At 48.0% G+C, this 13,443-nt stretch overlaps 1 protein-coding gene across 1 annotated transcript in view; it reads right to left on the reverse strand.

Moving 5' to 3' along the window:
• The window catches only part of FBXO42 (F-box protein 42), a 97,664-nt gene that overhangs the window by 27,402 nt on the left and 56,819 nt on the right, over positions 1–13,443 (reverse strand). The window contains exon 4 of the mRNA XM_030537412.1: positions 5,807–5,941. Within this exon, the coding sequence (XP_030393272.1) occupies positions 5,807–5,941 (135 nt within the window). The remainder of the gene's footprint in view (positions 1–5,806; positions 5,942–13,443) is intronic.

A 13,443-nucleotide genomic window follows, 5' to 3' on the forward strand; every position in this document is an offset into this window, starting at 1 on the left:
AAGCATTACGACCAGGGTAGGAATGTTCTTTCCCAAAGGAGTTGGACCTATAAAAAGGGTCCTGTGACAAGACAAGCTGTCTCTGGAGAACAAGGAAGGGGTCAGTGCTTTTAAAAAGCCAGAATTAGTTTTCCCTTGTTTATGTTTTGTTAGGGCCCCAAGAGTGAAGCTGTGAGCCAAGGAAGAGAGGCTCCCACTTCCCCAGTGACAGAAGGCTGGGATGGCCTGGTATAGGGACAGGAAAGCACCAGGAAGCAGGTTCTGGAAAGCTTTACCCTCTGCTCTGACTGGAAGGGGTTTCACATGCATGTTCACAGCAAACAGGAAGATGTAAGCCGTGAGTGTACTAAACCCTTCTGATATCAGAGGAGGAAGGGAAGGCCATTGCCCAGTGGGCACTTTTCACGGCAAAGCAAGCTCAAGAAAGGGAGGAGTTTGGGAACTGTAAAACAGACAGCTTTCCGCCCCAGGTAGCTGTTGAGAAGACAACACCAAGAAAGGAGGTGGTGGCTGCTTAGCTAAGAATGAGCTGATGAGGCAGAACCAATGGGGAACAGCATTTGGACGTCATGTCATGGTTATTCCTGGGATTTTATCACTTTGGGGAACCAGTTGGTATGTTGTCATGGTTGTGATGCTAAGATAAACACCCGAGTTCTAAAATCTGATCCCTGTGACCTCCCTCAACCCCCCTTCCCCCCACTAGTGAACAGGGGCATCCTGACAATCTACTGTGGACTATGCCTTAGGTCTTCCTCTACTCAGTCAGGAAGAGTATTTTCAGGTTTGACACAAGACCTAAGCACACAGGAACCAAGTGCAGAGCTCCAGAGCAATACAGGTCTGTCGCATCTTACGTGCATTTAACATGCGCGATTTCAGCTTTACGTGGTCGGCAAAAACAAAAAAAAGAAAAACAAAATTTTAATACTGTACCTGTAGTGCGGGCGATTCTGCCCACCATTCAACTCAATGTAATTTTGACTATACATGGTTTTCGCTTTACGTGCTAACCGCGGAACGGAACCCCCGTGTAAGATGAGACTCACCTGTATAAACATATGAACTGAATGGGAAAAGAGACCAGAGAAAAATGTAGATGATCAAGGAGTTCCTTTGGCAAAGATTAACCAGAATGACGACTCTTTGGGGATACACTCTTATGCCTATTTATCAAACAATGATCTATTGCTACACCCGGGTGGACTGATTACTGTAAACCAGGGGTCCCCAACCTACAGCCCACCAGAGCATTTCATAAGGCCTGCAGCCTACTTCAACCCAATTTACTAACAGCCGATTCATTAGCATTCTGTCGGCACGTTTACATCATTTTAGTTTACAGAAGTGTGTAAACAGACAATACTATACATAGAAACAATCTACCTAAATACATACCAAACAAGCTGAATGTAAAATATAAGTCAACACTGGTGACTTCAAATCTTATTGAAATATGTAGAATCTGCTTGGCCCACAGTTGTGCTTAGGTTTATGTGGCCCTCCTGTGTAATAAGGTTGGGCACCACTGATGTAAAATATTTCCCCAACTCCCTTTTCCCTGTCTTGAGGGGACATGGTTCACTCTCTTGGCTAAGGTAGGCTCCCAGCACCTGTGTCCTGTCGTGGTTTCTAGGCACAAAGAAGGAAAGAATCCTATTTGGTGCATTTCACACTGGCCAGGCACATTCTACATATTCCAGAGATCCCACATATAACATTAATGCCTACAGCCTCAACTAGGGAGCCCAGCCACCTCAGTCCTGAATACTGGTAAATCCTCCAAGCCTGGCTGACCTATTTTCCTCCTTAAACCAAACCTCCAGGTGTCCTTTCTGAACTCCCTTCCACTGCAGCTGTTGCAGGCTACCACATGCATTTGTCTCCCTCTCTGGCCCTGGCTCTCCCTCCTCCAGTTGGTGGTGAGCTTGCACGCAAGCCTCCCAATGACCCTGGCTATCAACCACCTCTATACACACTCCCATCTGCCCAATACAGATCTGCATGGAGAAGTGGAAACTGCAGATTGCTGGGACAGGGATGTGGCCAGAAGAGTGCAAGGGTGTAAAGGTTAGAGAGGCTCCCCTTTGCTCTGTTTCAAAATCTGCTACAGGGTATTAATATTTTAGCTCTATTAATGCTAACTACATTGTTAATTAAAAAAAAAAAAGACACTGCCTTGGTTACAGATACAAACAGAGCATTCTGAAATCTCAACAATGGGGGGTTTCCTTTAAACCAGAAGGCATTATTTCACTCCTCCCTATGCCTTTGACAGAAAGCAAGCACTGGCCAATTTTTTTCTTTGAAAGCTAAATATTTACTGCTCGCTTAAGCAAAATATCTCAGTTGGGAGATGCTGTACCCAGCTGGGTTGTCATTTAGTCTAATTCCCCCAAAGGACAAAAACAAAATGAAGACAACAGGTATGAACAAGTAAGTCCTTCACCTGCAGCCAGTGTGATCCATTTATGGAATTCTGGCAGTAGGGATGGGACTGGCATTAAGACCTTTCTCAGCTCATTTTAAAATCCTTAGATTGGACAGATGCCAAAGCATTCAGCCTGGCACTCAGTCAACACACTTCAGCTTGCTTTAAGGAGCAATAGCCAGGTCTTCCTCACTCTCAACAAAACAGCTGTCCAAGAGGCAGAGATAAGATGGAATATGGGAAATATCGAATAACTGATTCCTGAGCCTATGGAATGGGATCAAGATGCTCCTTGTATTTCCTCCAAATGGAAAAAACAGATTCCATAGACACTAAACTAAACTAAACATGTTTCATGCGTCTTCCTCAAGGACCAATTGGATCTTAATATATGATAATTAAAGGTGTACATACTTTGAACTACCTCTGGAAGCAATTCCATTGTCCACTTAGCCATCAATTGTACAGTACCAAAATTTCTTCAAGACATAAGCAGTTTCCTCACTACCTAAGAGACACCCATTCTAAATAAGCACAGAAATTTGCCATATCAGATCAAAACCTTTGCCACATCTAGTATCTGGCCTCCTGCAGAGGCCCTGCCTCTAGATTAAATCTCACCCCATAATGTGTCGCAAGTTAAATGTGTATTGGATCTGAAAGACAGGGAGTTGGGATTCCCTTCCTATCCCCTGTAGGCAGACAGTTTACACTGAAGCATGAGATTTAATTTCCCTGTGCAGAACCAAGTGTTAATAAAATTAGCTCTCCTTTCAAAGCCCATCTGCTTCATTTAACCTCTGCCTCAAGATGCAGTGAATTCCACATGTGCCTTAAATGTCATTTCCTTCTACTTGTTCAAGGACTTGTCTGAATTTAATGTCCTTACTCTGTTTTTCTGCTTTTGCCCCTCCAATTTCCTACTCTTTTCTCCAGGCAGTAGAGAATGCTGTGGCAAGGACATCAAAAGGCAATTGTTATGTGCAAGAAACCACCAGAAGCACTAGCATGGGTGAGTCATCGCATCTGAAGACAGATGGAGAAACGTGCTCTGTTCAGCTAGATTCCCTGTCTGAAGATTCAGTTGCGATCTGATCTGGGCACATGTGCTGATGACAGCATGCAAAAATATTTCCTCAGGGAATCTTCCCATGGGACTTAACTCTGGCATATTCCCACAGGACTTGCTCTTTAAGAGCGCTATTTGTTAGCATAGTGCACATTTTTCTGTACACATTATGGACAGAGGGATCTGCATGCAGATCTGGGTGCTAGCATCTGGAGTCATTAAACACAATCAGAACATTTTTTAAATAAAAACAAACTGCAGGCCATATACTACATTCAGCCTCAATGAAGAACCACTGCCAGTTGCATCGTCTTCCCCACTCCTCACCAGATTAAACGCATTCAGGTTGGGACAGCATTGCAACAACAGGAGAGGAAGAAGAGAATAAGCCAAAGTCTCATCATGCACATCTGAAGTTACTGCATTGTAAGAAGACTGAAAAAACCCTGCGTTTGATTAGACTGCCCATTACATCTGAGCGCCTGCAAGGATTAGTTATCAGAGACAGATCAGATCTCCCAGACCTTCAAATACAAGAACTTCTTATATCAGCAATTTGAGCCTCAAAAACAAACAAACAATCTTGACATTTTCATCAGCTCCCCCTTTTTAATTGTGAGAATGGTCTTAAAATCATTACCATAAAACCCCTCATGACTGCAATCTTGGAACATCCTTGTCTTCTCCTCACTAAGGCTATGTCTACGCTACAAACCAGTAACATCTCCTGTGTAGCCGCTCTTGTCGGCATAATTAAACCGCTCCCAATGAACAGCAGTAGCTATGTCGGCGAGAGAGCATCTCCCACTGACATAGTGCTGTCCACACCAGTGCTTTAATCAGTGAAACTTATGTCGGTCAGGGGATGGTTGGTTTGTTTTTTTCCACACCCTGACTGACAAAGTACTAGTGTAGACAGCCTAACTCAAACCTTTATACACTTTGAGCTCAAGTCTAAGCGCTCACTACATTCTTATTTTTAACCCTTAGATACAAGACATTGGATTTTGTGATTAAAAAACACATTGTTAATATAATCTGCACCCAACTCTCCAAGGTGAGCATGAAAGATACTAAGGGTAGTGGTCATCTTTCTTCAGTGTTTGTACAGACCCTAGCGCAGGGGGTCCCAAACTGGGGGTTGGGACCCCTCGGGGGTCACGAGTTTATTATTGGGGGTCGCGAGCTGTCAGCTTCCACCCCAAACCCTGCTTTGTCTCCAGCATTTATAATAGTGTTAAATACATAAAAAAGTGTTTTTAATTTATAAGGGAGGTCGCATTAAGAGGTTTGCTACGTGAAACGGGTCACCAGTACAAAAGTTTGAGAACCACTGCCCTAGCACAATGGAGTTCTGATCCATGACTAGGGCAATGCCAGGCACTAAGATATCACTACTTATTTGTGTTAACACTGTTCTCCCATTGGCTTCCTTTGTTATAGCAGGGCACCTCACATTGAAATAAATTCTATTTCATCTACTTTCCATCTCATTTAATTTCAAAGAGCTGCCTACTTCTGCAGTTGTTACATTTTTGCAACTTAAATCCGAGTTACATGGAAAAAAAACATGTTTAAACAGAGTTTTAATGTTTAAAACCACTGTGGGAAATAACTTTTAGCCCTTTTCTGCTCTAGCTCACAATATGGGGATTGCATGAGTGTACCTGTTTCCCACGCTCCTGGTTGCTGTGGGTAACCAGCTGAGACATGTTTTATGCACTCCTCCAAATAACTGAACTGGCAACCACCAAAGTTATTCAAAGCTGTCAGCACTGGGACAATGACTTCTATCAACCCAAAAAAAACAACAGGGAGTCCGGTGGCACCTTAAAGACTAACAGGTTTATTTGGGAATAAGCTTTCGTGGATAAGATACATAAAATGCATCTGAAGCTTATGCCAAAATATATGTTAGTTTTTACAGTGCCACTGGACTCCTCCTTGTTTTTGTGGATACAGACTAATACGGCCATTCCCTGATACTTTCTATCAACCCAGGCTCTCACAACTTCCACCTAAATGTCACTCATTCTACATAGCACAAACTAGCATTAAACAGTTTGCTAGCCCACAGAAAAAGCATTCGTGGTACTTGCTCCATAGCACAGTTCTCTGGACGGAAGGACACCAAAATACTCTGTATTTACCACCAGATATAACCTAAAAAGCATTCAGCTAAAGAAGCTGTAAGTATCAAGCTGTGCGGCCCTATAGGGAAGACACTTAGGTACAGCTTTGGGTAGTTCACTGTAAGGAATAAGAATAAGAGCAACCAAAGATCTTTAACATCCATCACCTCTCACCTGATGCCAGAGGCCGGATCCACTCTTTGCTGTTGAGGTCAAGTCTCCAGAGGTCATTGAATGCAGCATTGCAACTGCTCTGGGTGCAGCCACCAAACACATACATTGACTGATTAGCATCATAGTAACATGCACCTAAAAAGGAGACAAAAGAAACAGTCAGTTAAAATTATCTCCCCCACATTTTTGATAAAATTAGGGAATTTTCTCACAGTACAGAAAATACTTGTTATAGTCCTTTAAATAAACACTGAGTAGTCTATAAGTATCACAGACCAAAGTAAACCTACAGCAAAATTGCTGTAAAATGATTATCCAGTCCAGCGGGCCTGTTCCTGAAAATATAAAAAACCCTGTCCCCTCAAAGCTCAGCTGGGGCTTGTCTACACTGCAACGTTGTCAACAAAACTTTTGTCTTTCATGGGTACTTAACCCTCCCCAGCAAAAGAAACATTCTGCCACTCATGGGGCTAGACAGACAGCATTCACACACGCTGACCCTTAGCAACAAGGCTCTGTGGACACAGCCTTGTCGCTAAAAGCTGCATAGTGTAGACAAGCCCTCAGATTAGCTGAGAATAGCACATTCAACATGCTCACTTCTAAGCTAGTCCATATCATTTGTATTGCTGCCAAAAGCTTTAGTAAGAGACAAGGTGAATGAGATAATAACTTTCATTGGACCAGGTGAGACATGCTTTCAAGGTACACAGAGCTCTTCAGGTCTGGGAAACGTACTCAGAGTGTCACAGCTAAATACAAAGTGGAACAGATTTGTGTTAACTACTTATGCTAAACAATTTCACCATCCCCTCCAGTTACAGGAGGGAAAAGAGGGGAGGAGGAGGTTGCTAGTGGGCTACAGATTGTTGTAATAAGCCAGGGTGGCCAAACTTATTGACCCTCCGAGCTGCATACGACAATCTTCAGAAGTTCGAGAGCCAGGGTGCGCCTGCCAGGGCTTCAGCCACATGAGAGACACTTGAAGGGGCTTGGGGCTTCAGCCTCTCTCCAGCAGAAGCCATGAGCCACACCAAGCGTGCCCGAAGTCCCAAGAACCACTCCACACTGTGCAGAAGCCAGAGGTGATGTGGGGGGGGGGGGGGGACATGGGGTCATGTGCTTTTCCCCAGATTTTTGCCAAGGTTTGCTGGCCCTGCTCAGTCATGGGGTGCTGCCAGGCCCCCTCCCTGCACAGCAGATACTGGAGTCAGCAAGCTGGGAGCTGCAGCAGTGGGGAGAGGCAGCAGAAAACAGCTGGGAGCTGCAGGGAGAGCTGATGCTTTTGCTGCTGCCTCTCCTTGCAGAAATAACAGTAGCCCCTCCTTGCAGTTTCCAGCTGTTTGCCATTGCCTTTCCACCTGGAGCTAACATCTGGGAGCTGCAGGGAAGGACCACTGAGGTTGGGAGGAGTGTGCCTGGAGAGGCGAGACTCAAGCTGTTCGGGGGGGTGGGAGGGGAAGGGAACCTCTAAGTTGTGCCTCACCCCTACCCCACTCTCAGCAGGCACCCATTGTCTCTGGCAAAATCCTCTAGCCCAGGTCTGCACAACTCAGCGGCGAGGGCCATATTACTCCAAAGAAAACAGCTGAGGTTGAAACCCCCCGGCCTCCCCGAAATACCCCCCCTCAGTGCCGCCCAGCCCCCCCTGAAACATATCCCCTGCCCAACACAAACACAGGGGCCGCAGGGAGCCTGGGGGGAATGGGAGGGGGCAGCGTGATAGGGGCCAGGGAAGGTCCCTGGACCAGGGAAGGGGGTAGCAGTTGGGGCAGGGCAGGTGCAAGACACACACACACACACGCACACACGCACACACCTACCTCTCCCCTGGGGATTTCCTAGCTGCCCAAAGACAGTTCAAACCCCCCACCCGCTCCCTCCTCGATCACTACGGAGGCCACCCTGGGACCAACCAATGCAGTAGCCCCCCCAACCCCAACTAAAGGGTGGGTTTGGGGGGGGGGTCTTGGCCTAGTTCCCCTCTTCCTCCCCCGAGCTGCAGCTCGAGTCCAGGCCGGGCGGCACTTACCAGCTCTGCCTCGTGCCCAGTGCTTCCCACCTCAGCGGGCCCCGGAAGTGACTCACCTGCTGTATGCCAGGCGGGGGGAGCGGGAGATGGAGACCCGTGCGGTTCTGGCTGTTAGGGTGGTTGGAGCACAGCATGTGGGGCTGTGAGGCAGGGCGCCCCCAGGCAGGCGGTGACCCCAGCAGCCCCACCCCACCGCTTGCCCAAACGCCACACAGTGAGCCCCCAGGGGCCGCATGTTGTGCAGGCCTCCTCTAGTCCCACCCTCCGGTTGCAGGGCAGAACTTCCTAGCTTCCCCCAGTCTGATAGCTGGAGAATGGGGTGGGGGTGAGGTGGGGGGGGAAAGAGTCCGCAAGCTGCACTTTAACTGTAAAACCACAGTTTGGCCACCCCTGTACTAAGCCATAAATCCAGCGTCTCTGTATTCAGCCTGTGATTCGCCTGGTAACGTTATGAATTTAAGCTCCCGGGCTTGATTTCCTTTGAGAAGAAGGACGGATCGGTCAGATAAAGTGATGGTTTTGTAAAAAGTGTTCACCCACAGATTAAAAGGTGTTTCTGTCTTATCACTTTCCTGTGTGAATTCTTTACTACATAACCCTAGCTGTCCTAGGTACCAAAGCCAGGTAGCTATGCCCTTATTTTCCAAGACTGAGAGCACTGTTCCTTAATTATCTTGTCAAACAAAAACATCCCCTTAAAATGCATCATATTTTATATTAACATTCTCCCCAGGTCTCTCAATACACTTAGGCCCCGTCGACACTGGCAAGTTTCTGCGCACTAAAGCAGCTTTGAGCGCTGTAACTCCCGAGATGTGCACACTACCAAGTCACTTAGGGCGTAAAAACTGCACAGTTGCAGTGCTATAAAAAAAGCCACCATGACTGCACTGGGGCTACAGTGCTGCGGTGCCAATGTAGACACCGTGGTGATGTCAGCACTGTGATTAGCCTCTGGGAAGTGTCCCACAATGCCTGTTCTCGCCTCTCTGGTCATCAGTTTGAACTCTACTGCCCTGCCCTCAGGTGACCAACCGTCATCCCAACCCCATACACTCCTTTCCAAATTTGAAAGTCCCCTTCCTGTTTGCTCGGTTATGCGTTCAGTGGTCTCAGCGCATCTTTCCAGGTGACAAAGCCTGTTCCATGCACCAGGTGATCCCCCGCTTGGAGCAATGCCGAGCATTTGGAGAGAAGAAGCTGTGCAGTCCCAGCTGCGCTCCGGCTGTAGAAATTATGATACCTACGGACAGATTTCACGATGCATGATAGAACGAGGCCATGACCGGGACACACTGCAGTGTAGGGTAAAACTGAAGGAGCTAAAGAACGCCTATCACAAGGCACAGGAGACAAACCGCCGCTCTGGTGCTGCGTCCACAAGCTGCTGGTTCTACAAAGAACTGGATGCGATCCTTGGTGGCGACCCCACCTCCACTGCGAAGGCCCCTGTGGATACTTCGTTGGCTCACATGCCAGTTGAGAGTAAACTGATCCAGGAGGAGGACATCTTGGATGAAGAGGGGCAGGGGGACCCCGAGGCAGAGGATGACTCAGAGGCCAGAGATGCATGTAGCCAGGGGCTCTTTTCTACCCTGGAGGAGCCTAGCCAGTCACAGCAGTCAGAGCTTGGCAAAGCGCAAACAGGTGAGGAGGCCCCTGGTAAGTGGATCTGATTTTGGGAATTGCTGAAGCGAGTTGTTGGGGCAGGAGGGTTGCAGGAAGCAGGCCTGTCTCCCACAGCATGCCTAGTCTGAGCGGCGGAACAGGCTGTTGATAGACTCCCTCACTTCACAGGAATCTCCCTCAGATCTCCAGGAAACTCTCGTGGAGATGCTGGGCAAACCACTGCTGCAGGTTCCGCGGCAGAGCTGCTTTGTTTCTTGCCCCATTAACAGTAACTTTCCTGTGCCACTTTGCCGTGACCAGGGGGGAGGGGAGAGAGATGGGACCATTGCTGCACACAGGCTGGCCGCATAGCCGCAGGTTTGGAAAAGACCCTCCCTTGATTCCCTGCTCACCCTTAGCAGAGAGATATTTTCCATAATGAACACAGCCTGTGGAAAATGTGGAGACAGGAATGATTATCAGGCTCTGCGCAAGAGCCACGTGCCCAGTGTACAGCAAGATCCGGGAAGAGTGATTTCTCCTGCCCCTGCAGCTACTCACCATTTTGAGGGTCCTGTGGCTCACATGTGCTTGCCTGGGGTCAGCCAATTAGTGACAGGTGTGCGAGTACTGGCTGTGTTTTAAAGCACTGAATCAGTGTTGTCTGTGTTGCAAACAATACTGCTTCTGTAAAATGTTACATTTAAACTTCACAGAGATGATCTTGGGAGACCAGCCTCCCTTATCGCCAGCAAAATGGCTACACAGAATTAGAAAGTGTCCAAGAAGAACTAAGGAGGACTTTCTGCATGAGGTTATGATGCATTCGGCCGCCGAGAAACAGGAATTGAAAGAGTGACAGGACAGCGAGGAAGACTGAAAGGAGAATGCAGCACGCCAGAAAGAAGCCACAGAGCAGCTCCTAACAGTTATGGAGGACGACGTGGACACGCTCCAGGTAATACTAGCTCTTCAAACCGAGTAGCTCTGCCCCCCCCCTGCAGCCACTGTTGCAAAACTCTTTCCCATGCGCCCCCCAGATACTGCCAACACTCTTATCAACCTCCTGGCTCCACTCTAGCCGCAGTATTCCACTCCTCCCCTGTCACAGTCCAACACTGCGGACTCCCACTACCCACTGCACTCAACACCCATCCCTCAGCTGTTTGGCCCTGCTGAAGTATATCATCCACCTCATTGTACTCCAAAGGAGAAGGTTGGGTATGATTCCTGGACATATACAAATCTGTAGCCACTCCGGGACCCCTCCTCCTCTTGAGAGCTCTCTTTCCCCCATGCCCCCTCCCGACTGAATTTTTTCATTTGACTCTCCCCTCCAGTTGTCTTTTTATAAAATAATTGTGTTTATTTGAAAGCCAATTTGTGCAAAGCCACCCACAATGTCATGCACGTTGTCCAGAGTCACTGTCTTTCGGAGCAGGATGCGATTAATGGCTCTGCACACTTCCATCAACACGACTTCAATGGTCAACTTTCCCACTCCAAAGTGGTTTACAACCGATCAGCAGCAGTCTGGAGTAGCTAGCTTCCACAGTGCCATCACCACGCGCTTCTCTGGTGACACGGCAGCTCTCATTCTTGTACCTGTGCCGCAGGGCTGGGGCAAGCTCATCACACAGTCCCGTGAATGTGGTTTTCCTCATGCGAAAGTTCTGCAGCCATTGCTTGTCATCCCAGACGTGCATGACAATGTGATTCCACCACTCAGTGCTCGTTTCCTAAGCCCCAAAGTGGTGTTCCACTGTGGTCAGCACCTCCGTGAATGCCACAAGCAATCTCGTGTCGTAGCTCCTACGTGTGGAGAAACCAATGTTGTACTCCTCACCTTTGTAGTTTAAGGAATAGCTTCACTGCCACCTGTGACATGTTGGTCAGAGCGAGCAGCATACTGGGCAGCAGTGCGGGATCCATTCCTGCAGCCTGAAAGAGGCAGGGGGCACAGTACACAAACCGTTGAAAGACGGCTCCAAATGCAGACAGAAGCACAGGGATTGCTGAGATGCGAAGCAACGCATCACGGGGCATTGAGACTGGACCCAGGATGCCCCGCGACCCCCTTCGCCTTCCCACAAGTCTTAGCCGCAAAAGAGAATGAGGTGTTCTGTGGGATAGCTGCCCAGAGTGCACCGCTCCGAATAGTGCTGCACGTGCCACAAGTGTGAACTAGCTATTGCACAGGCAGCTGACAGTGAGAACACACAACAGTGGTTTTCCTTCTGCGCTCTGAGCGGTGCTGTAACTGCCGGCACTGTAACTTTGCAAGTGTAGATATGCCCTTCATAGGCACCTACTTCTACTCGTGCCGGTTGGGTGCTTGACCCCCCTTTGCCCCCAGCCTTGCCCCAACTCCACCCTTGCCCCATACCCATTCCAACCCCTTCCCCAAAGTCCCCACCCCAACTCTGCCCCCTCTCTGCCCCTATTCCAACTCCTTCCCTAAATCCCCGCCCTGGCCCTGCCCCTCCTCCCCTGAATGTGCCACATTCCCACTTCTCCTCCCTCCATATTGGAGCTTGCTAAGCCACCAAACAGCTGTTTGGTGGTGGCAAGCGCCGGGAGGTAGGTGGAGGAGCAGGGACGTGGCGCGCTCACAGGAGGAGGCAGAAATGAGGTGACATGGGGCTGGGATAGGAGCTTGGCTGCTGGCGGGTGCAGAGCACCCATTAATTTTTCCCCATGGGTGCTCCAACCCTGGAGCACCCATGTAGTTGGTGCCTATGGTGCACAGAATCCTCCAAATTAACAGGACTACGGTGTAGAGCACATAGCCCGAGTACATGAAGATAGAGGGAGATTTTAAGGAACATAATATTTTAAATCTACAAAGAACTTTTTGTCCTGAAGCAGCACAGAACACTTCAAGCTGCCAAAAGGCAGCTCACTTTTGGGTGGAGCTAGCAGCAGCTGATGTGAAGCAAACCACATAAGAGTGAAAAGAGGGTAAAAAGTGGAAATTTTGGTTACGACTGAAGAAAACCCAGATTCTTACACTAAGACATGGATCTATAATGCCTACATTTTCCCATCTAGGTTTTTATCCCATGGTATCCTCACTATGGGATCGGAGCACCTTCAACAAGAGTAAACAAGAACATACTGAACAGAAACTATAAATAAGTCCTATCTGCCCTAAAAGAATGACAGCAATTTGTTCCTGCCAGCGTTTGAACATGAGGCTACAGGAATTCTGGATATACACTCTCTGAAGTCCAGACTACTAAACTATCCCGACTAGCGAAAGAGGCAAACATGATACAAGATGAACTTCCTTATTTGAGTATTTCCCCTCAGTCTTGGGTTTCCTTGTTATATCTTACTATAACGATCGCTTTCCCTCGTACGTTCAGGAGTCCTGTACAGTTATTTCATCGTTTAGTGTGGCAAGGACACCCTTTTTCACGTCTCTCATCTAAGCCAGTGTCAACGACTGGGACATGAATGACAGACAGCTAGCTGGCACAGGATCACCCAGATAAGACAAAGGTCAGGGAGAGGCAGGCTGGGGAAAGCAACTGGAAGAATTAGCTGAGCTTTCATAAGCCTCCTTGACTGAGGCTGAGCATCTGCTGTTTGTAACTTGAGCTTGCAAACTGGTGAAAGGCAAGAGGGGGGAGAGAGATTTTAAAATCACAACAACTATTCCAGATGATCAGGTTAACAAACTGCAAGACTGTTTCCAGTCTGTGCTTGGTGAGGTTTCTCTCCCCTCTGGGATGCAACTTCGCTAGTTATCCATGCCTTTGTCCCCTAAAGATGAGTCTACTGGAATACACTCTACATGGGGCTACACCAAAAAAACTATTCAGAAACGTACAAAGTACAGAATTCAGCTGCCCGCTTCCATTATGTTTCAAGCAGAGAGCACGTTATACCAGCACTCCATGATCTGCATTGGCTGCCTATTAGTTTCTGGGTGAAATGTAAGGAGTTGGTTTTGACTATAAAGCTATAAGTGGTTTGTGATCTACGGAAAGAG

Source organism: Gopherus evgoodei, chromosome 18 (genome assembly GCF_007399415.2).
Source record: "Gopherus evgoodei ecotype Sinaloan lineage chromosome 18, rGopEvg1_v1.p, whole genome shotgun sequence".
In the NCBI taxonomy this organism is placed as follows: Eukaryota; Metazoa; Chordata; order Testudines; family Testudinidae; genus Gopherus; species Gopherus evgoodei.